Below are 25382 nucleotides of genomic sequence, written 5' to 3'. Positions count from 1 at the left end.
GGCACCGGCCGGGCGCGCTGCGCGGGCTGCCCCCGCCCTCGCACATAAGTACACGAGCACACGCACACGCACACACACAAATACCCACGCACCGGCTCCTGGAGGAGAAGATGCGGCTGAAAAACAACGCCTGTATCTGAGCGCAACGAGGACCAGCCCAGCCGGCGAGGAGGTGCGGACCCGACCCATCCTCCTCCTCCTCCACCCTAAAAAAAAAAAAAAAGGCACATATAAAGAACAGGAAGAAGATCACATGTTATAATAATCCCCTTTGCAGCCAGAGAGGACCAGAGAGGAGAACTGCCCAGTTAGGACTGAGAGATGTGCTAGAGGCTGAAAGGGAGGCAGGGGCAAAACTTGCAGATAACTACCGAGCCCTCGGGAGGGAAGGAAACCCCCAGCCCTCAGCCTTGCTGTAGTAGGGGGGAGGAAGGATCCTCCATCCCCCCCTCCCCTTCCTCCCCTCTCGCCTGGGCGCTGGGCACTGCACCCCCCGCGGAGAGCAGCCCCCCGCCGGAGCCTGCCCCCCTGCCCCCCCCCGGCGGCCGCAGCCCCCACATCGCGGCCAGAAGCCGCGGTCCGGCGGCAGGGACGGCAAGGGCTTCCCGGGCACCGGCACCGGCACCGGCGGGCTGGCGGCGGGCTTGTTTTTCACTCTTATCCCCTGGCGCTCGCTGTGTGAAGCAAACCCCTGGAGGTGGGGGAGAAGTGGCTTCCGTGCCAGCGGAGGGAGGAGGAAAATAAAATAAACCAAACCAAAATAAAAACCGAGAAGAGCCAAGAAAGCACTTGCTTCTCATCATCTCTCAGGGAGAAAAGCCAACTCTGTTCTTATGACCCTCTGCTGCAGGGAGCAAAGGGAAAGAAGGTACTGGGGTAGACCTCCTAACAAAGCAGGGTTCACACTGCCCGCACCCCATCGCCACCCCGGTTAGCAGCAGGCTGCGGGAGGTGCGAGGGGGTAGGGAAGGTTGCCAGGGGGAACCCGGGCAAAGCCGAAACGAAGCTCCACCAAAAGCAAGGAGCAGAAATGAAAGTTTTGGAATAGCATCCAAACAACAGCAACGGACCGGACCGAAGAGAGCTCTGCGCGTCACATCAGCCCTCGATGGTGCATGCAAGGGGCGGCATCAGGGATGTGAACGTCCCCGGCCTTCTGCATGGAGAGGGGTAAACACACAGAAAATCCTTGTTATTTATTTATTTATTGGAAGCAATGTACGGGTGACACCCAGAAGGCATCTGAGCCCTGAAAAAAAAAAACATCTCTGGACCCGAACAAGAACAAGAAGAATGAGACAGCAGCCTTGACCCCTACACTGAGAGGAAGGTGAGCAGAAAGAAAGAAAGAAAGAAAGAAAGAAAATACAGAAAAGCCATGCAAGCACCAAACCTGTAGATTACTGCAGCTCTTTTTTGCTTCACTGAGGACAGATATTTTACTGACAGCCATGCAGCATAAAGGCATCATACTGATTGTGTTCTTGGAATATTTTCTTTCTGGCCCTGGGGAAGCAGGTAAGCAAAATAAATCAATATTGCCATTCTGAAATAATTTATCCTAAGTTTAGCAAGGGGAAAGGGAATAGAAATCAGATCTGTTTGTGAAAAAAATATGTCAACATCTTTATTTTAGATTGGATTTTTACAAGGAATCTGGGTTAGTCAATACATACAAATGCTTCTTATTCCCTGCAATAATTAGACAGCTTTATAGCTCGATCTCCTCCCAAAGACTTATAATAGGATGTACAGTTTCCTACATCCTCAATAAAGTGCATTATTTTTGTGAATGGAAGAAAAGTAAGAGAGAAAGAAAGAGGTAGGTTAATTGAGATATGCTGGATATTTGTTCTGAGGATGAAATACTGCCTTCCTAGGCAGGACAAGAGTGAAGCAACAACATCCGTGGACAGCATCACTGTAGGAATAGGAATTATTCTCTGTTAACTTAACTTTGCATCATTAAAAGTCAGATTCACTTTTTAGGAATTACTATTTATCCAAGACAGTCCATTCATTCAGTGTATTCTCTGACTTAATAGTTTACATGCAGTGGACAAGATTAAATTAGTATTAGAGAGGAAATGGATTAGGACAGAAAGAGAAGCTGATTAGTTGTGTGTGTATATGTGGGTGTACAAATAAGCATATATAGGTATGACACAGCTGTAATGGTATTTACATAGGGTCCTAAAAACACCTGGATTATGACGGAAACAAATTCCTTAAGGGAAAGAAAGCAAAGTATTAGATTGTTTTCTTCTTGCTGTGGTTCAATACATCTTTAAGTTTAGAAGGGATGAATTATGCAGATCAGGTCAGAAAAATAAAATTAACTATTGATAAAACAACAATATATCCTTTGAGATACTGGCTTGGGATCTCTCTCTCCGTACAGGAAAGTGCACCAGTGGTTTAAACGTCACCTGTGTGCTCAGAGTATTAGGACAGGAACAACACTCTACATGCAGTGATTTGAAAGTGATTGAAGCGTCCAGCTACCCTGCCTGCTCCAGTAAAGTCAAAGGCAGATCAGGTGGCTTCAGCTCAGATTATTCCCCAACTAGACCATTTTGATAACATAGACATCAGATTTCCATAACTGCAAGAGATATTTTCTTAAAAACTGAAAACAGCTCATGAATTTACAATCCTGTCATACTATCCAGTGATTCATTTGGGAAAAAGGCTGGCTATCACAACATTATAGGGAATGAGTGGAGGGAGGACATGGCACCTCAGTCCTCTTAGTGTCTTGTCTTGGGCATTCACTAGTTTCCCAGGCAAGGACTCTCTCTATAGGATACATATCACAGAATCCCAGGTTGGAAGGGACCTCAGAGATCATCTAGTCCAACCTTTCTAGGAAGAGCGCAGTCTAGACAAGATGGCCCAGCGCATATGTTGGTACCTAGCACAGACAGGTTGCAGAGATTTCTTGTAAAGTTGCTGATACTGTTGTGGAAAGCAGTCTGTTATAAACTAGACTAAATTTGCTCTGCATCCAATTCACAAAGTGAAAATGAATCTTCAAGGAAATGCAGCCCACAGCTGACTGTTTGGAAAGTGAATTTGAGGGGAGGAAATGTGTTCTGTATGGAGCTAAACACACTCAGAATAATGGTGTAGGGCATAGTGAATAACAGCAAAATAATTGGATATTGAAGGCGATGACACTAAGGATTCAATGTCACTTTCAATAAATATACGCTGCTTGGTCAAAAGGTTGCAGAAACCATTAGCCTGTGAAAGCACATGGGTTAGCTGTTCATTTTTAATTCTGTGGGGTTTGGGTTTTTTTTTTGTGTTTGTTTGGTTTTTTTTTTTAGAAGCAATATAAAAATCTTGAATTAACCTTGAGTCTTTACAGGTCCTGTTACGGACAGGGTCAGTACTGCTCAGACTAAGGTTAGTTCAGACAGTGTTTAGCCAACATGTGTAAAATTACTTGAAAATCTCAGCCTTTTCCTGAGCAGAGAGGTGTACAGGGAAGTATTTTTTTGACACACTTTATTAGCCTATACAGTAAGCTTCCTTTTCAGCCCTATAGTGGGTCCCTCCTCGTCAAAAGTTAAACAAAATGACAGGGCAGTTGTCTGGGGAGTACAGGACATACAATATTTGTAGGGAGTACAGTATTTGCCTTCTGCCATCTCAGTGCAAAGGCAGTCTGGGTTATAAGATTGGCTCCTTAGATCTTTAAATTAATGCCAGGGTGGTTAGGCTGGAGATGTCACCTAAGTTTTATATTGTGAGGTGTGACACTTGCATGATCCTTCCCCTAGTCTTATGCAAGTGGAGGGTGTTATTCCCTTCAAATAAACTCTGAGGTGGTCTGAAAACTTTTGCATATTGGGACAGTTAACAGGACTGACAACAGCTTGGGCTCTTGCTTCAGCTGCAGCCAGCCCAGACCTCGCCGGGGGAGCAGTACCCTGGGGAGCAGTGCCCGGGACAGCTCTCCTCCCGATGGCAGCCCTCCAAAAGGGGGCGTGGTGTGGTCAAAAATGGCCATTTCTAGCACCAAGCTTAAAATCAATTGCAGGATCTGATTGTCAGCAGGGTTTGGTTTCCTCTGGTCTGGGGTTACTCAGCTCATCTGCAAATGAAGCTGAAGCTGTTGGAGCTGACCCTTGTTCCAGGAGGGATGTGGAAGGGCAGACTGCAACTGGCCACAATGGAAGACAGCCTGGGATCTTATTCTTCTCTCCATGCCTCAGGTCACTGAGGCAGCTTGGTTTCATAGCATATTCAGAAATTCACCTCTTGGGTATTTATGAAGGCTGGCTCATTAGCTTCAGTTATCGGGTTATTTCAGTACAGAAATACATCAGGCTACTCATAAAGGGATGAAGACTTGCCAATCTTATTGCATGTTGACCCCAGACAAACCAAAGGGTTGAATAGCATTTCTGTTGTAACCAGCATTAAGGGGTTCTAGGTCTGATTAATAAAAACATGAGCAACTCATGTCCCCAGGGTGGTTAGCTTTAAAAGGACATTTAAATGTTTTTGGTTATTAAGAAAAAAAATTAAACAGATATAGAACAAGTGAAATCCAGGTTGGACATACATGCTGAAACTGCTTCATCAGAAACATAGCAGAAGGTGCCCAAAGGTTCTAGTGTTCACGTGTTGCTCAGAACTGTGAAAATCGCTCCCCTGTCTCTCTGTAGGAGACTTGAACACAAAAAATCATAAATTTGCATATGGAAAAGAAATAAAAATTCCAACTCAAATCACTCAGAAAATATTAGACATCTTTCCAGTCACATCAGCAGGTTTTGACTGCTGACATATGACCTGATATATGATAGATGATATATGACAGATGATAGATGATAGATGACATATGACCTTTCTTCTGTCAGGTATCCAATGAACAGTAAAAAAAATCCCCAAAACAAAAAAAAATTGAACCTGTTTTCAGTCAATGTCTGAAATGTTCTGTTGCATTACAAGGCTCTGAAGTAAAAGATCTCTGTTTAAAATGGTGTCCCAGGAATATCAATAGTATGACCTCCCTTGAACTGTATGATTCTCTAATCATCGGATAACACCATTGTTATAACACATGCCGGGCACATGCCATTGACCTGCCACTTTGTGGCACAGCTCTGAGGGACCAAAAAACAAACAAATAAATTAATCATACCTTTTATGGAGCCAAGCCATCCTTCATGGAGTAAAAGCTAATCAACTTCATAATAACATGCAGAACCCATGTGCAATCAAACTGTTTAGTTCTTTATGAATTATTCAAGGAGTCCTCCTGGCAGTTGGGTAAGTTGTTTGTTCGCCTGGCTGCTGTTTCTCTTCTGCAGCGGTCCCCCCTCGTTGTCCAGATTCAACATTTCATGTTGTTTCCACAGAATCAGTGAGTGACTGACAGGCTGCGCTATCCTTGTGGCCAAGCAATGTCCTGCCAATTGATTTCTTTAAATGCAAAGCTTTTAATCGACTGCAGATTTTGTTTTCCAATCTCTCTCTTTCCCTCAAACTCCCTTCTGCTAATTTGCACTTTGTTCTTCTCCCATTTTCCTAATGACACAGCAGTTCAGACAGGAACTGTTCATTGATGTTGCTGCATTAGCTGGCAGAGCAGATAAACCTTCTTGTGACTGTTGCTCAGGAGAACAACCATGGTTTTTTCCTTTTCCAGGTTCAGATAAAAACCGCTGAAAAACTCAATATGAGACTAATAGCCCATTTATGGGAAATATAAAAAGCAGCCATTCCCATTAAAAAATATTTCCTTTTTTACTTTCTCATTCTTGTCTGCAAAGCTTCCCCTATATAACTCCTTAAATTTAGAACTCCAGCATCCCATTTCCTCTATGAAAGCTTCAGTGGTGTGATCCATGAATAGAAATGGACTTTCTTTTAATTACACAGTCTATTTATTCATATTCCAACACTATTTGTAACATGGACCCATTCTTAATCAAAACTAAATAACCTGACTCTTAGAGCTAATGCCTGTTCAAAGCTCAGTTGTAAGACCAGTCCCACTTAAATTCTCTGGAGGCAAAGATGACACCTTTCTGCAGCACTGAGCAAAATCAGTTAATATCCAATCTACTTTAAACACAGAAATTGCTGTGCTTTCCTTATTTCCAGTAGTTTTTACCAAGTAGCTTGGACATGAACGTGAACCGAAATACCACTTGCAAAGACATTCTTGCGGCATGCAGTTGTAGCTCATTATATTTTTGCTGATCTGCAAGGATAGATTGCTCTTCATTTCAAGAATTCTGCATGGCTCAGTGAAATTCACCCTTCAGAGCAGATGAAAATTTGGAATTTCAGATGCTCTGCAAAACAGAGGAAGCTCTAAACAACTTTTGTGGAAACCCAAGTCCTTTCTTAGGACAAAAAGACTCAGAGAAATTGCAAGGAACCTCCCAGATAAAACCTCTGAAGCTCCAGGTGTTCCCTTGTAACTGTACTAGGCTCAGGTGGAATAAGAAGTTCATAATCAGAAAGGGAATACATTTAAATGGCCATGAAGCAGTCAGGATGGCGTGAGGGGCTTGGTGGAGGATCTGCAGGAGTGCTAAGAAGCACCTGCTCTGTTGAAGTTGAGGAGCAGAGAACAGAATTGGTAGAGCTAAACTTTGGCATCTTGTCTCCTTTCCTCTCCAGCTGTTCTCTGCAACTCCTCCTCATGAAAAATCATCTCTGTGCTGGCTCAGGAAGTGGTGGTGGGACTGAGGAGGGGCAGCTTTCATTCCTTTCATCTGAGGACTATTAGGTCACATGTAATTCAGGCACTGCTGCCCTCTAAGCTCTGCCAGTCTCCTAGGACTTCACTGGGGTACTAAAAAAATCTTGGCCGGTCCATTCCAGCCACTGGTGGAAGACAACCTCCAGCAGAAGGAAACCAACTGTCTCCAAACACCCCCTCTTTCCTTGAAGCTGCTGCTTACAATGTCTGTAAGGCAAACACACACAAAGTCCGAGTTCCTTTGACCTAACAATTTTGGAACCAATTTTGCCTGAGGAAAGGCTGGATATAAACCAAGTGGGGATTTTAAAATTTGACCTAGAATGTTGAACTAATAGCTGACCTTTGAACTGCTCCTAGACTACCCAGGGTTTATGGTCATCCTATGTTTCATTGGGAGGGTCATTTCCTGTAGGACTTACATCCAGTCATCTGACTTGTGACCTCTTGGATTAGATTTGTGACCTTGCAAGGTCACTCCTTAACTCCTTCTAGACCTTAAATTGCAAAAAGGACATTGCATGTCATTAGAAAAGCAGTTTTCTCCAGTATGGTAGGAAGGTTTTCGAATGAATTTTAATTCCAGTGTCACAAGACACTACTGATTTTGAAACAATATTAAGACTTTGTAGTTATCGCTACCTTTTATTAATTTAGAAGCGCGTAGATATATGCATTGAAGATACCAAAGATTTGCCATTATTTGCAAACTTGGCAAACAGAATATAGTCACCTACCTCCATGTCAAGGTATTTAAACAAAAGAAAGACTTGATTTTCAGCTCTGCTGAGTATTAACAACTCCAGCTGATCTCAATAGGAGCAGTAGAAATTCAACACCCCTCAAAATTACGCCAGTGATGTATAACTATAGAAATACATGCTTTCTTTATGTGTTTGTACGTGTAATTAGTGTGTGTAATTTGTTGGGCAGAAATAATCTTTTTTCTCGATGTATCTACAGAGTAATGTACAGTTTGACTTTGCTTTCTGACAACAATAAAAATAAATGCATTGAACAGATTCAGTCCTCAGATACAGAACTTTACTGGAGTGAAAGTAAGAAAACACAAGATTTCTGTGGTTAAACATTAAATTCAATAGACCAACGCAACTGCATTTTCAACAGAAATAGAACTTAAGCACCATAAGCATGAGTTTTCTAAAGTCCTCAGTTTCTGAGTTAGGCACCAAAAACAAGGACTAGATTTATTAAGAAACTCCTTCCAAGCTTTGTATGAAAAGATGAAGTAGCTCTCCTGAGGAGTCCTTTTGAATGTATATCCCCAGATGAGGACTCCAAAAATTTGCATGGTCACCTGTGTTATAGCCAGAGAGGTACTTGAGAAATTCTACCTAGTTGTGTTTCTTTTGCCTGTCTTTCAGATCCCACAAGGCTACGAGCCTTCCGTTGTAATGGCCGTTCTTGCAACCCTCCAGTGGGAAACCTTGCAACAGGGAGGACACCAGTCACTCTCACCACGTGTGGCCAGAACAGTACAGAACTGTACTGCTTCTACCTAGACCAGAATCTCCTCCATCAGGTCTCCCATGGCTGTGGGCAGCCTCGCTGCACCAAATGCAATGCCAACCAGCCTGGTAACTCCCATCTCCCTGCTGACATGACAGATGATTTCTTTGCAAACCCAGTCTCCTGGTGGCAGTCTGCCCAAGGGGTACACAGGGAAGAAATCAGACTGGACTTTGAAACAGAATTCTACCTGACCCATGTCATTGCTGTATTCAAGTCACCTCGCCCAGCTGCGATGGTGTTGGAAAGATCCCAGGACAATGGGCAGACTTGGAGGCCCTACAAGTATTTCTCTGTCAACTGTACAGCGACTTTTGGGCTCCAGGATGATCTCATTGAGGAGGGCTCCATATGCACTTCCAGGTATTCAGATGCAGTGCCCTGCACCAGAGGAGAGGTAAGCAATAACTGAGGTTTGGATTAAGTTTAATGTCAGACAGCTGAAGACTGGTTGAAAACCAGAGAGTGTGTGCTCAGAGAGATACTGTGCATATAAATTAAGAAAGGTAGCCTGTCCCCACAGGCTTTGTTTTAAGAAAATAAGGGTGAAAAAGAAGATAAATTATCTATCCAAAAAAATGAATGGAAATGCTTTAACAAATTTCTTTTATGGGAGCTGCACAGGATAGGATTAACATTTGCTGATTTTACATTGCAGATGCCAATGACTGAACCAGAATTCCAGCAAAATAGATGTAGGGAAATACACATTTGTACAGTCTGATTTATCCAAACTGTTTTCATGCTTTAGAATTACATGAATCATAGAATAGAATCATAGAATCATTAAGGTTGGAAAAGACCTCTAGGATCATCAAGTCCAACCGTCAACCCAACACTACCCTGTCTCCTAAACCATGTCCTGAAGTGCTGTGTCTACAAGTCTTTTAAATACCTCCAGGGATGGTGGCTCTACCACCTCTCTGGGAAGCCTGTTCCAGTGCCTGAAATGAACTGCATGGTCTTTCTTTTTCATCTCCATATAAAAAGTTCTAAATGACTGGGTGACTTTTAAATACATCCTTCCCCTAAGTTCAATGCAACTTTTCTTGCTGGGGGTGACCACTCTGATTGTATCAAGCCATAAGCTCCAGAAATGGAACCATTTAGAAACATGAAGTAGAAGTGAGCAGCCAGGTTTCACTAGTCAACAGTGGGAAAAAGCCCTCCCTTGGTATAAATATTCTGATGTGCTATTAAACATATGCTGAAAGCTTCCTTTTAAAATAAACATACAATTGCTCTGATAAATTCCTCTGACAAGAACATTAGCGACTGCTTAGTAATCAGATACTTAGTTCAGTTATAAACCTTTTCATTCATCTATCTTGAAACAGTTTAGATGAGAATTATGGTAAATATCACTGGTATCATTCTATAGAGGAGACACAAAGGCATAAAGAGAGATTGTAAGACATTCCTATAGTCACAACAGTGCCTGGGTCCTTTCACTTCCTTCCTTCTTCCTTAAAGAAGTCCCAATCCTCTTGGTTTCCCTGTCTGGAAGTGATCATGGAGGTTTGGCAGTAGTACTTTGCTGCAAATTAAGCTCAGGTGTGAGGTGAATGGTCCAGATAGGCTTCAATAAAACACAGTGGTTTCAGCAGTGCACTTCAAAATGCACTAAAGAAAGAAACTAGTGTATTACGCCTGAGACAGGGAAACAGCATTAAGGAGAGACTGAGTTCATCTTTGTTCAACAGGCTGCAAAGCATCTCTGTGTATTGGAAATCTGGAGCAGATCATGTGACTACTAAACTGTCTTGTTCCTGGAGTAGTAATTCTGCTGGTCAGTTATGATACATTTAAATCAAACACATCCAAATGTATTCTGCAGAGAGATTACAATTTGCCACATCAATACAGAATCTAGGCAACTAATACAAATTTCCACTCTTTTATGCCTTCCAATCAAAAATGTGGAAGTACTTTGCAGGATCTGTTTAATGATCTTCAGCACACATATAAGGGTCCTGTTGCCATTTCACAGATGGGGAAAAAGCAGCACAAAAAGGTGAAATGTTTTGTGGTTAAACAGGACAATTCTGGTTGAGTAAGGAAGAGAACACAGGGTCTGAGGCAAATGCCTTGGCCTTAAGTGAAAAACAACTCTTCCTTCTCTAGTACAGTCTCTCCCGTTGTCCTGCATTATGTTGGCTTCTGTGCATACTTAACCTTGGGGAATATCATTAAGACCATGTGTTGCTGCTACAACAAATCTGCGAAGTGGACGGTAGAAAATTAAATAATAAAACATTCATCCAACACAAGCCTTTGTAATTACAAGTGTCAAGATGATTCTATCAACTTGGGCAGCAACTACACTGAAATTAATATGTGTGCGCTTAATGAATCTACGCTATGGTAGTAGATATTGGAAAACAATAGTAATAGAACAGTCATATATTTACAGGTAATACTCTTGCAGATCCCAAATACTTTCACAAACTATCACATGAGTTGAATACATACAGAGGTCGCTTCCTCCCTGAGATGGAGATCTGAAGCTTTAAAGCAACACACAGGAATCTGCATGGCAACTTAACAGAGAACAAGACAAATACTGTTTCACAGCACATTAACCCAAAAGGATTCTAAAGTTTTGGATGGACTTTAGAGACCTCTTAATCAATCCATGAAATGCCACTATGGCAAGGGTGCAAAAGCATCAGGCTTTTCACGTCAGCAATATGACACAGCAGATCCTTTTGTGAATGAAAATAAAGGAAAGCAGAGCGTAGTTATTTAAAGTGATACCTGATCAAATTTGCCTGAGTGACACTGCTACACTTACTACAAGTCTCACAGGAGCTTTGCCTACACATCTCAGAACTGCAGTTTTACGTCTTACTTTAAGGATGTCACAAATGTCACCAGGGCATCCCCTCAAGCACTGACTCACAACTGACTTGGAAGGAAGCTGACTGAATCCCCACCACTACTTCATGCAGTGTTGTCTGCTGCTTTTTCACCTCCACTCTGACCTGTCCAATTACTGACTCTGGCTAAGCCTTGGTTTGCTGAGGAGCTCACATCACAAGCTGGCAACTTTTCTGAAATTATCAAAACCATTCCAACTTAAATGCTAATTAATGCCCTGAGATAAGTGCCAGTTTTTTCTATGGAGGGGGCTGAAGTAATTTCTACTGCATGATGCTTGGGTTTTTCTTGGGCATTGTCTGATTCACTTGGAGAAGAGACACAAATTCCTTTTTAACAATGCACAAAAGGAATAAAAAAAGAGATGGCTTACTAGAAACACTTAAGTTTAAAACCCATGTGGGACACATCATGAAACAAGATTTCAGGTCAACTGCCTTCCAGAAGTGAGCATGTAGATATGAATGGAGAAGGTGGTAGAGCTGCAGTAACTCACGTGTGTCTATAAATTGAGATGCATCTCCCTGAGTTAGCACACTCTGGTGATCCTCCAAGATAAATGAAAGAGGCTTTTCCTGGGAGCATGGTGGGAAACTTGGCAGAAGAGAAACTTTTAGGAGACTATGACAGAAGCAAAAGACATTTGGGTGAGCGATGTGACAATGTCATGACAGAACATAACGTATCACTAAGTTAAGGCATATCCATTGTCTCTTGTAGATTATCCCTTATTTTTCACCTCTGACAGGGTCACACATCTCCACTCCATCTCAGATAAGGTACAGCTGAGGCAGAAGGTGTCATGCACTGGGGACAAGTCCTGTAGAAATGCAAGGAGATGACTTCCTAATGTCTCTTTTGCAGTTTTTTGCAGTTTTCTTTTACTCCAGCGTTTAGTAAATCCCTTACTCCTGTTCAGATCCAGAGTACTTCTGTAGCTAGAATCTATCTATCTGAGATCCTAGGTCCCCCCATCTTAATTCTTCTGCCAAATAAACTTGCAGTAAACTCTATTGATGATTTCTGGTCTAGGAGGCAGAGCATTTTATTCACTGCCAATTGCCTACACATTGTTTGCTTCATATGAAGCACCACAAATTCAACACCTAACTTTCACTTCTCAGTGAAAACCCTCCACCAGCGTGTCGTAAATCCTGCCTGGCCTGTTAAGTACCCTGTGCTTTGCCAGTTGACTTCTATCACTATAAGAAATTAATCTATTTAAAGGGAAACAAGTGCTTCTAATCTTTATCCTATTCTTAAGGGAGAACGTTCTTAACTATTCTTAAGGGAGAATAGTTACTGATAAACTCATCAGCTTCCATATGCCAACCTCCAACATAATATCATGAACTAAAATGAACCCCACCTTTTTAAGGTCTGTTCATCTACTGTAAGGGCATCTACAGGCAATGCTTGCATAGAGGCTTATGCACCGAGACATTTTTTACCTACTTGTCCATCCATCTGTTTTTCTAATTTAAAAACACTGTACTATATAGTCACAGTGCTTAAAATGAGCCTTCAGGTCAGCTAAAGTAAATCAAAACTCTGGCCCAAACAAGAAGAGAAATTGCATCAGACATTAGTGTGACTTACAGTTCAAACATCATATGGGGGAAACAGGGACCGAAATGTTTCAACCTACATCCTGACAGCATGTGCACTCAAGGATCTGAGAGATTAAGGGCACGTTTTTAATAAACTGGAATATGAGGAAATGAAAACAAATGTTCTTCTCCATTGAAGATGGTGTTTGCTTGAAAGGAAGGCATTAGCATGCCAAGTGGTGTAGAACACTGGCCTGCTTATAACCACCAGACCCAAAAGGAGACCCTTCCCCTATTGGGTCTAGCTAGTGGAAGGGCATTTTGAATCAAAGGCTGACTCATTTATGTGAGTGTCTGTGTGACAGATGACACCAATGAAGTGTGATATAATAAACCCATTACTGGAATTCACTGGGGGGCTGGAAGAACTGTGTATGCCTGAATTAAGTAACTGGTTTCTATGGCAACATGTTAAGTGTGCCTTGCACAGAAGACCTGTTCATTCTCCATTTTGTATCCTGTGGTGACCTCTTTAGGGACAGAAGTCCCCAGCAGTGCCTTTTGTCGAAGATGAGTGGACTCGCTTTGTAGCTAAAAGACTTTTAATCACTCTTCTAAACCCACTCTGTGAATGCCAGATCAAGACATGTTGTGATGGGATGCAGTTCTGTCCTCTTTAAAAGCCACCAGGTAGTTCAGACAGAAGACACAGCCAACCCTATGGAAGGCCTTTTCCTCTGCACTGACACTGAAGACCTCTGCTGCCTTTCTCCATCTACAGGGACTCCCTGAGCAACAGTTACGGCAGAGGGTGACCACTTGCACACAGACACCAAACCAGGCCAGGGGCAGGTCTCTGTGTGGAATGTATGTGATCTTGTTCCAAGGACCTACATTTTTTGCTGTCTTTTCTCAAGCTTTTCTTTTACTATATTCATGCCAAACCTTTTGATAAACAAAGGAGGAACCCCCCCACACACACACATACCTCATTAAGTGTCAACATCAATAATTCAAGAGGTCACCACTGAGGCTTCAGTGGCTTCTTAAAGGTCTGATCTCACATGGCAGTGGGGTCACTGAAAAGAAACATGCTCAGCACATCACAAGGTTGAATTTCTAGTAGCTAAGATGCAAGGGCAGGGTCTTGTACTGCAGTGAATTGTCCAACAGTCATCAGGACTGGCCTCTAAAAGTTGCATGATGCTCAGGTTATACTGACTTCCAGCCAGAAAGGATTCCAGGAGGGATTAGTCACTGGTGAAGGTAAGTGCCCAAATGTTATGACTAGGGCCGTCTGTTCAGCATTTCATTTAACTTGAACTGTAGAGGAGACAGAATGCAGAGGCAAGTTGAGAGGAAGCAGTTAACACCAGCAGTGTAAACAAGCAGATAGCACCGCCTGGCCCTGCTTCCCTGGAGGAAGAATTAAGGGGCTTGAGGATTTGTTTCTGAAGGGAATTTGAACTGACGAGACTAGTCCAGCATTCCCATCCCCAGCAAGTGAATGTCAGGAGGGCACAAAGTGTTCTCCTCTGACCTGGTTTGTAATGAGCTATTTCAGAGACGTTTGGAACCTTATAAACCAGCCAGAAAGACACAGTAGGGCTTTTTTGAGCATTGCTTCTGCATTTTGTGAACATACAAGGCAGCAGATATCAAATGAATTTTTCTTCTCACTCTGCTTTATAAAACCTTAGAGGAGTTGCAGGCATGACCTTTTTTCAAGTCTAAACTGTGAAAAAATTATTGTCTAAAATGCTATGAATCTTAGAGATTCATTGTAATTTTCGAACTCCAGGCAAAAGAACACTTAACTGTTTGGTCTACGGTTGTCCACACATCACTGTCATGGTGACACTAGACACTTAGCTAAGCCTGTTCCTGTGCAAGATTTCAGCCAAGACCTAGAGATATAAATGGCTCCACTTGTAAGAAATGGATGCTTTTCCATGAGAACACAGCTTGGTTGACACTGGTTGACATTGATGGTGATGGGTTGTTTTAACTTCCCCTGACAATTCAGCAGACAGAGTGAAATGAGTCTCCTCGTTCTCAACCCAGTTCCCAGTCAGGCTGTCGGTATCACAGAATTCCCTGTGCTGCCCTTTGCCATTTCAGAGCAAGTATCATTCCTCATAATGAAAAAGGACACAGCACTGTGTGGGAGCATGAAAGTGTTCTCACATCCCCACATAAGGTGGTGCTATGTAGAATTGAAGGAATTTTGTTCATTCCCTGTATACAGACTGCAAGCTGAAGGTTTTTGTGCCCAATAGTCTAGATTTTGTACTCCAACTACATTACATGGCCTGACAGAAGATAGTGGTTCTCACTCCAAACCTTGCCTTTCTACACAGATGTAGAGATTTACATCTGTGGATAACCTGAACCTACAGAATACATTTTGTTTGAGGAAGAGAAAAAGTCTGCATGGCTCTTCACGTTTGTCTGCCTCTGACTTCAGTTGTGCAGTCCTTCCCCATCATCATATTGGCAGCAATGCCTAAATATTAATATTAATGCCACATTGACTGGATTACTGGAATAACCTCAAAACAAATGCAAATTGAAGGGATATTGACCCTTTCTGTTTCAGAAAACACAGAATTAATTCAAGATGCCACTGTCTTGGTAGTAGCTGAGTTCACCCAGATGACAGAAATTTAAAAAATCAAGTGCACAATTACTTCTCTACCAAACTATCATGTTCTTTACTGGCTTCTAAGTTTTATTCTCCAGAAGGACAGAAAAGCAGATGATCTTGACTAAAAAACACTATCCCATGAATTGTCAAACTGGGCCTTCTAATAGCTAAGGGAATAGCTAGACTTTCGTTGTGTTCCAAACAGTATTTCAAAACAGGAAAAAGACTACTTCTTAGTGAAGACTACTGTACCAGAAGATGGAAGAATTCATTTTAGTCAAGGGGCTCCATCAAACAAATCAGAGGATATTTGCCACTGGGTAGGAAAAAATCTAAGACAATTGTTTACTATTCCTTTAAGAACAAAATCAACTCACATGAAAATCTCTTAATGAAGAGGATTTAGAACTGATGAGAGTTTTTCTTGCAGCTTCCTTCTGATGGACCTAATATAAGCACACAGACATTTCTGACCTCATTAACCTGATTGTGTGCAACATGATCAACATAGCTTAAGGATGATTTGTAATATCAAATTCTTGTTCTGCACAAGGATCTTCTTTTGTAGGAGGCCATGCATTGGCACTGCCCTCCATTTATGACTCAGATTCCTTGACCTTAGGCTATGAGCTTGCAAGGGGGAACCTTTGTTGTGTCCACATCTTTTCTGACTAATACTGGCTGGAAGATCAGGTTAAGAAAACAGAATTATCTGCATCAAGAATGAGGAAGCAAAACACATGGCAAGAAATCAAAAATCTGAGACACTGTCTCCGGAATGAAGATGATCTCTTGATCGGCGATAAAGAATCACCCCCTGTGAAGCTGTGCCAACTTATGTACAGCAAAACCAATCCTCTAACAGTGGCTACCTTTTCTAGCTTTGCACACTTACAGCATTCTCCAAACGTCCTTGCCCTTAGAAAGGTCAGGAGAGGACAGTGTAGTGACCATCTTTTTGAGGTGCAGCTGATTGACTTTTGAAATGAGAATGACAAATATGCGCTTGATAGCAGATATGCAGATAAGCATGAATGTCCTACTCAGCATTCAGCTCCAGTGTCAGCTCCTGATTATAAGGGAAACTCAGGATCTAGGATGTATTTCCACAAAGGGCTGAGACTATAGAGGTGCTGAATACCCTCAACCTCCACCCAATTCAATGAAAACAGAAAGATTTCTAGGGTGTCCCTTAGCAGACTTAATCCCATTAGATTTTCTTCTGCAGCTGTGCATGCGCTACTTTTATGAAAGCTGAACACTGATGTTAGAGAAATGACTGGGAGATTTCAGAGCAGCCTGTTACAGCAAAAAAAGAACAGAGATTCCACAGAGCTTGATACCAGATAGAGATTTAATTAGATGAGAAATAGCTTTACAGTGAACATAATGGGAAGCTCTTTTCAGAGCTTGCATCTTAATTATAAGAACACACTTCTTTTTCATTACACTCTCTTCATGTCTTTTATATGAATAGAATGGAAAATTGCTAATTTGCACAGCATAATCATAAATGAAAAATTAATCATAGGCAGAAGTTAAATGCCTATCTGTATGGAAGGAATCTGCTTCATAGGCTTCATAGAAACACAAACCTTATGAGCTAAAGAAAAGGAACAGATAACACAGATGGAGTGTCTCTTCCCACAGCTCATGACTCTGGGATTTCACTAATACATAGATCCATTTCTAACCTAATCTTTAAAACATTTTTGCAGAAATGGTTGAGATGGCCAAATTCTTATCTTTTACCTATTATCATTAAAATTGCATCTACTGAACATCCATTTCTAGGGATTCTCAGAGAATTTTACAGTTACAAATTTATTGATCTTCCTCCCATTCCATGAAGTACTTGAATACTTGTATGCTATTTTTTAAAAAAAGTAAGCAGGACATGCAACAGACCTCTATTCCTACTGAATTCACTGGCAATCCACAACAGCATAAGGCTTAAGTTACTTGCTGAACACTACACTGAACAATTGTGCTGGAGCTTTGAACAAATAGCTGCATTCACAACTCTGTATTTTGGTCACAGTGACACCTCTTCCTTTTTTACAGGAATAAAATTCTTTCCTGTACAGTATAAAAATATCAACCCATATATACAACCACTACCAATCTGTCTCCTAATTTAGGATTAATTTTTTCTTAGGAAACCATAAACCCAAATACATTAATTTAAAATATAATCATGTATTTTTAGTACAGAAAAAAGTTTTGTGGTTTGGTTCTGGGTTTTTTATAGGCAAATTATGCATTTATGGAAAACTAATTCAGGGCATGTAAGGTGAGATACCAGATCTGTTTTAAAAATTCATCCCACTCTATGATTATTTCAATCAATACACATAGTAGACTAATAAGTATAACTTATGGGTTGTAACGTATTGCTCTTGACAGTAAAGGCAACACATATGTTAAGGAAGCTCTAATGACCGGCACTTTAATGTGAGAAGAATCATCCAATCAAGTATTAAAAATAAGCCAAGAGATGGTGATTACATTATACTCTTCCTTGTGCTCAAGGGTTTTAACCACCAATATTTCAAGGAGAATGTGTTCTCCAGAAGGGAAGAGAGTGGAAAATTCCATTTTCCAGATTTATACGTATATGAAATAATGCTGCTAAACTGATGTAAATATGAAATAAAGCTGTGTTACCTCTGTGCAAAATCGAACTAACCTAAATCTACTTATATTGGCACAACATACCTGCTTTGACTCTGCTGATATAAAATATCTTGGTTTAAGCAAGTCCTTGATATCTTTAATTTTTACAAAGTTAAGGAAGGCTAATTCCTCACTGGCTCTTGAATCCGAGATGAACATATAAATGCCACTCCCAAAAGACTTCACTAGTGTTATGTCACCCAAATCAGATCTTTAACACTTAACAAGTCTTGCCTTGGGAGAGATGAAGACAAACAACTCCAGTCTCACCACTGAGCTTATTCCAGACAGAAATGTGTCATGAATTAATCATACAGGCAAACTCTTGTACCTCAACTGAAATGGAATACTGTTTTTTCTTAAAAGGATGCCACAATCCCTATGGGACATCCAAGCTATTAACATCTCTACTCACAAATAATGTTCAGAGTTCTAAGGGGATATGGAAAATGCCAAAGCAACTTCCCTCAAGATATGCAAGGGAAGAAATGAAAATATTTGTAAAACAATAAGCCCACAGGGAACCCAACCTTTTTTGAAGCTGTCAAGCAAAGAAACAAAAAGCAATACAGCTTCGTGAAAGCAAATGGCCCTATGCTGAGAGAAGAGCACCCAACAGCTGCTGTTTTGCCTAAAGAACTCAGTTCTATCTGGATGCCAATTCAGACATGAGGAGGATAGATAATTGTCTGGAAATTCCAAACCATGAACCCATCTCTTTAAACTTATCATACTTACACAAAATAGGTTTCTAATAGTGCAATACAATACACAATATTTCCTTCCCAGTTAACATCGCACAATGCAAGACTGCTGTCATCAAGCAGAAGTATAATACCAGACACATAGAGTAAAAAGAAACACTGGCCATTACCTAGTCATTTGTTTTGGAGAAGCCCAGTAAAAACTCTTGTTCTTCACCTCATTCACCCTTCCTCTGTCTCCTGTGAGGAGATCCATAGCTTTTCACAACTGGGATCTCTGGGACACAGAGACATTAAGCTTCTTGGCCAGCCTTGTATAAGGAGGTCACTGGCAGGACCAGGACCAGTTCAGAGCTTGCAGAAGCCAATCACATATTGATTACCTTTTTTCAGAAATCTTGTCCTGGAGCAATGTACTTCTAGCATTTATGTTCTCAAGCCAGCTATCTGGTAGGTATCCTCTGGAGAGCTATCCTGAAAGGAGATACCATTTTTACTAAGCATATATATTAGAGAAGCCATAGACAAAAAGCTAAGTGTGAGAGTTTATAAAAACCAGTAACTAAACAGACTGCTTTACCCTTGGTTCCTCTGTTTTATGCCAATTTAACACATTTTCACAAGGACTTTTAACTATTAATATCCCAGTAGTTAGTTTTGGACCCTGATTTGAGATCTCTGAGCTTAGCAAACTGCAGAACAATTCCATTCAGTTCACTGCCTTTGATTAACTGACCATGTGGAGGAAGATGTGTGTGTCTGTACATGGCCAGGTGCTCAGGACTCTGAGAAACCACTCCACCTCTGTGGTCCATAGTGGACTGGGAAGGAGGAGAGAGGGTTCAAAAAACTGGTTTCTACTTAAAAGATCAGACCATCCTGGATTAGGGGAACTAAACAGAGGAGATTTGATCTTTGTACTGTGAATCCGTCAATATGGGGAATGCTGGGCACCTGGACAAAACAGAATGGGCCATTTGCTTATGGTTCCATTGACTAGGGGAATGTAGACATTGGGGTGGAAAGGCCTGGGCTATTTTCTCATGGCTTCATTAGTCAGGGGAATGTAGGCACCTGCATTGCACAGCCTGGGCAATCTGCCCATAGCTCTATGAAACAAGCAAATATGGGCACCTCTGATCTCACCAAACAGGGCTATTTGCAGCTTTGTAAGTAGCTGACAGTATAAGAGAAGGGAATGAAAAGAAAAAAATCCCAGAGCTAACCAAACAGAAAATGCGGCGGACGGGTGGGAAATGTACCACTGCCTTTACTGTGGTACTGCCAGGTGTAGCTCTGTGCAAAGCCTGGCAGCTGATTCTGTTAGTTTAAGGGGGTTTATCTCCCCATGTGCCATCAATATGCAACAGAATTATCTTCCAGGCATGTACCACAAACTCTTTTCTGGCTCCTGCAAGCAAAAAGAAGCAAAGTATTTTACATGCTGCAAGTATTTTAACCGGCTGGTTCACTAGAAAGAAAGAAAAAGAAAAACACACAGAGAGAGAAAGAGGGAAACCCTATGGAAACAAAGTTAGTCAGACAGACACTGTCACCACTTATAAAGCAGGGCCAAAGAACCCCGAGTGCATGTCCCTCTGCTATGATGGAAAAACTCAACCAGAGGAGAAAATAGCTCTCAAATTGGAGTTAGTATATCCATAGAGGATGTCTAAACCTGTGAATAAATGCAACCAGCTCTCTAGTTCACTGGCATGGACTGAGGTGCAGCCCTCCATTGTCAACGTCTCCCCAAAAGCAACAGAAACAAACACACCCTGAGAGATAGAGAAGGGTAGAGTGGTGCATGAGCGAAAATGTAACGTGTCCCTTTGGTCAAAACCAAACTGTTGCTGCTCTGGAGAAGAATCAAACAGCATAAAAGCTGCAGACAGCCAGTAGGTACAAAGCGCCTTTGGTCCTGCAAGCTCACTGCAGTGTAGCTACTTCCCTTCTCCTAATGAATAATAAACTGTCTGCCTTTACTTGAAGACAGGGTTGTCTCAATGCTTACTCACCCTAAGCCAAGCTGTGTTTTCTAGCACATAATTCAAGTGACCAAGCCAAAAGTCTGATCACAGTTGCCACTCCTTTCACAGATCCCCTTAGTGCCTTAGTTTACCTGACTCCTGAACTCATGCTAAAGCCATGTTCCTAAAATGCTTTGAGAAACTTGGATGCCATTAATACTGCATTTATGCCAATAAACCTCAGATTTCTCTGAGTGACACTGTGGTCACCTGGATCAGAAACACAGGGAAGTAACCAGTGTTTGACAAGTTACCACATATTGGCTGAATTGCAAGAACTGGTTGAGCTCAGTAACCCCAGGGAGAGATGTTTAAACTAAGGCATTTCCCATCTCACATCTGAGATGGGATGAAAGCAGGTACACAGTCACTTGCTGTGGCTTGGCTAGCTGGTGGTGACTCAGATGTGATGTTCTGGGATTAGTCACAGCCCCACTACTGCTTATGCAGAGTCTTCTAAATAGGAAATATTTTTTCCTGAATATCGCCTTCAGATGCTTGCTGTGTATGCAGAGTCCTATACCTATTATTGTATGTGTATTTTCTGTCTTTCAGGTGATTTATCGTGCCTTAAGTCCGGCTAACAAAATTGAAGATCCCTATAGTCCTGAGGCTCAAGATCTCCTGAAACTCACCAACCTCCGTCTCCTCTTGTTAAAAAGACAGGAATGCCCATGCCATGGTTCAGGATTGGTAGAGAAACCTCAGAGATTTGCCCACTATGCTATTTATGACCTGATCATCCGGGGAAGCTGCTTTTGCAATGGGCATGCAGAGGAATGTGAGCTTGCCAACAGGACGGGAGTCATGGAGAATGTGGTGAGTTCTAGACATTCACTAACTTACTAGACATGTTACCTCCTTGTGCTTTCTCAGCTTAACTGTACATTTTGTCTATGATCCTGTCCAAGCCTCCCTAAGCCTATCTAAAAAAGGGCATCACTATCAATCCACATTAGTGAAACCTAAACCACTCTGGCATTTCCCATAACTGTTGCTGCAGTTCCATAGCTATTAATTGCATTGCTAGAGATGGGTCCTTCTAAAAACTCTGGACCTCAAAATACCTATAAATTATGAAGGGGCTTTGTAATTGGAACAGAGATCCAACCCCAAATATAGTGAATGAAATCTCCTGCCTATATGCCTACACAGAGCTGAACTAATCTCTTTGATGCAAACACTGCCCTGACCAGAATTTCAGCATCAGATCTTGAATCTCAGATTTTCTGAGTTTGTAAGACATAAGCAGTTCTGTCATACTTAGGATTTCAGCCTTTGCTTTTAGGTTTTCAGCCTTCTGCATTTTTGTAACTTTCACTACATAGAAAGCAATGCTCAGGATGTGAAAATAATTTCCACTCCCACCCCCGCCTTTTACCCATTCAGCTTAAAATAAGTTAGAATTTTTTTAAAAAGCCAAACCTTGTAGGAAGATTATTCTATAGTACTATGACTAGCCTTTATCTGCATTTGACCCTGGGTGTGCAGAAGATCTGAGTTGTTTGTATGCATACTCAGAAGTTGCAATTCAGGGGGAATGACCGCTGTCTCCTTTTTGATTTAGCTGCAAGCACCACAAAAGAGAACTGTAATAAGAGTCACAGGGAAGTTATGCTAACCAAATATCCAGGTACATCTAAACACATACCTCACAGACAGAATTCAAGCCCCTTTAAACTAGTCAATGGCTCCACTGGTTCCAGAAGGCTGTCTGTTTCTGTAATGGGTTTTGAAAACCAAAATAACCCTTAGAACTTTAGTCCTTGGCTCACTCTGACATAACAGACTCAAGAAATACATCCCCAGCTAATTTCTCTCCCTTTAGATATATGGTACACTTGACATGTTGGTTTATTTTCTTCTGGAATGTGTATTCATTGCCTTCCTTTCAACTTTTCAAGGTTCAGAGGTAGATATTGTAAGATAATTAGGACTGTATGAGTTTCACAATATTTGCAAAATCATTCTGAATCAGTTCCATCTGTGGTTTAAATCTAAGATTCAGCTACAGTATTCCAGCACTAGGTGATATTATCAGATTCAGTTAACTATAAATAGAGACTCAATACACAACTGTGTGGAGAAAAGCTGTTTAAAGAGTACATTCTCCCTACTGCAAACTGTTAAATACACACATAGTGAAACCAAATAGATGAATAACATGCTAAATGAATACAGCTGGTAGAAGAATAAACACTGCCCATTGGAAAAGGAAAACAAAATATTGTGTATATTACAGGCATAACCATTGTAAACAATGGATTTTTTTTCCCACTAGTCACAAGGGAATAGAATCTTTTTGTGCCATCAATGACTTCATGGGACAGAAGGTGAAATAGTTTTGATGAAATGCACTTCATGAGTGACTCATGTCCCAGGAGACAAGAGGGTGGATGCATCAAGTCAATCACACAGGCACAGTTTTGCCTAAGCGGGGATTCAAATGCAGCAGTGGTAAAAGTAAGAAAAGCCTTCCAGAGCTTTAACTATCTCTAGAATCCCAGATGAGGGCTGGAAAGGGCCATAAGTGAGCTGGTCTGAGTCCTCGCATAAAGGTATAATCAAGCATACCTAACCTATTCACTAGCGAATGCACATTGAACTAGCTTTTTAAAATCTCTGATGAAGAAGATTCAATAGCAACCCTCAGTCATTGTTCCCATTTTGACATTTTGAAAGCTCTTCTTTAGTGCCTGCCTAAATAAGCTGTGCTGCAAATTAAGGTGATTCCTTCTTGTTCCCTCTCTCCTAATGATCATGGAGAGTAGTTGACCCTCATTCTGCAGATACAATTGGAAGGTTCTTACTGTATCCTTCCTTAGTTTTGGTTTGTTTTTTTTTTACTAACCAGAGAAGTATGAAACCTTAGGTTGTCAAAATTTAAAATTCTACTCCCAGGTCATACAAGTCTGGAGTAAAGATGATCATGCTATTTTACTCCTCTTTTCTGTGCTTTAGTCATTTATACCCTAGCTCTTTCTCAAATATGCAATGAACATCCACTCCTGGAAGAGCCAGGTTCCTGGATCCTTTTACATTTTATCTAATGCTTACCAATGATGATATTAGAGTGGTGAAGGGAGAGTTCACATAGGTACAGATCTCAGGATTTGGTTTACATAGCTAGCATGAGGGAGTTTATATAAGTGTATAACTTGGCGTCTTGCAACATGGTAACCTCCTTGCCTACATGCAGAAGGAAAAGAACTTTGCTGTTGAGTGGTGAACACCAATGATGCATTTCCTATCAGCCAAACTACATTGCAACAAAAATCTTTGACATCTTAAAATTTCTTGGCAGAGATTGGGAAGGTGCTCTACTTTCAGTCATATGATGACTGAAATAGGACAGGGAAAAGAGATGTTAGAAACAAACACTGCACATCCAGAAATAATCAGATTCATTCCACTGGCCGCATCTAATATTTAATGAACATATGGGCAGAGCAAGTCTCAAGACACACAGTTTTTAATGTGGCTAGTGTGGGTGATATCACAGCATGAAGGCAGAGCAGCTTCATGTTTCCTGGGCTGCTGTCAAGTAATTAAATAAAATACTGGAAAAATACAGACCTCCACAGAAAGGCTTAAGTAACAGGAGTTCCAGTCTCTTAAGAACTCAGAGTCCTCCTACAATGTATTTCTTTTCTGTAGTTAACAATAACAAAAGCAAGTCCATGTAGAAAACAACTGTAATTGTTTGCCATGGGATAGGCCCCAAAACTGAGATCATTCTGCACTTAGGTCTTGGAAGACACACAACTGTGCTAACTGGTAAGTCTGCTCTTCTTACTCTTGAAAGAAATCTGTTCCATTTGTAATACTTCTACCACTGCTAGACTGATACTATACGGAGGCTAAATAATGGAGAAAACTGAGGCAAATTTCTTGACACTTTTGAACCAACACTTTTCAACACCACTTTGGAGGGACTAGATGATCCATCAATGATCAATATTTGCATGGATCTGTCAGTTCAGTCATGGCAACCCATTCAGCTTCTGACTTCTCCACTGAAGCTGCCAACAAGAAATGCAGCTCTGTGAGAAGTAATGTCACAGCCGCCACAGTGCCGTAGAAATGAATGGATACAAGAAAACTGCAAATTGTAAAATGACTTCCAATTGGTACATCATTTCTCATGGCTTGAAATCCTAGATAGCGTCATGCATATTCTCTCTGGTCATAAGTCATTTGAGAAATACGGAGTACAGCAAGGTTCAAAGGAGACTTCCATTGGGTCCAACGGAAATGTGCTTTGACTTCTGATTTTGGCAGCAAACCAGTTAAAATTACTCTTTCAGTGTTAAAAATACTGTTTCAGTGTTAAGATTACTCTTTCTTTTTTTGAACAAGCCATGCACCCACCTCAACACAATTTATCTAGATCACACTTATTAACTACTGAGAATATCATGCCAGACAGGAGAACAACTTCGAGAAACGAAGATGGGAGCTGTAAACAATAGGCAAAAAATTTCTGGACAAACATATCTGAATTTGGATTTTGTTGCTATTGACAGTGATGTTTTCTTGTTTTCTATCTCCTTTCCTCAGAACAACAAAAAAAAAGAGACATAGAGATGTCATACCCAACTTAAATAGCTTCTTATGACAGCTAAGGAAAAAATT

The 25382-nt window shown here is 41.2% G+C and overlaps 2 protein-coding genes across 2 annotated transcripts in view; both read left to right on the top strand.

The window, feature by feature from the left end:
• TMEM43 (transmembrane protein 43) overlaps window positions 1-25382 on the top strand; it is a 494721-nt gene that overhangs the window by 407682 nt on the left and 61657 nt on the right. The gene's annotated exons all lie outside the window — the stretch shown is intronic.
• LOC142058573 (netrin-4-like) overlaps window positions 1229-25382 on the top strand; it is a 51449-nt gene continuing 27295 nt past the window's right edge. Inside the window, exons 1-3 of the mRNA XM_075095981.1 lie at window positions 1229-1518; window positions 8116-8657; window positions 21303-21566. Of these exons, the coding sequence (XP_074952082.1) occupies window positions 1452-1518; window positions 8116-8657; window positions 21303-21566 (873 nt within the window). The 5' untranslated portion in view covers window positions 1229-1451. The remainder of the gene's footprint in view (window positions 1519-8115; window positions 8658-21302; window positions 21567-25382) is intronic.

This window comes from Phalacrocorax aristotelis, chromosome 6 (genome assembly GCF_949628215.1).
Source record: "Phalacrocorax aristotelis chromosome 6, bGulAri2.1, whole genome shotgun sequence".
NCBI lineage: Eukaryota > Metazoa > Chordata > Aves > Suliformes > Phalacrocoracidae > Phalacrocorax > Phalacrocorax aristotelis.
Note: the sequence above shows the minus strand (reverse complement) of the source record. Positions and strands in the feature narration are given on the sequence as shown.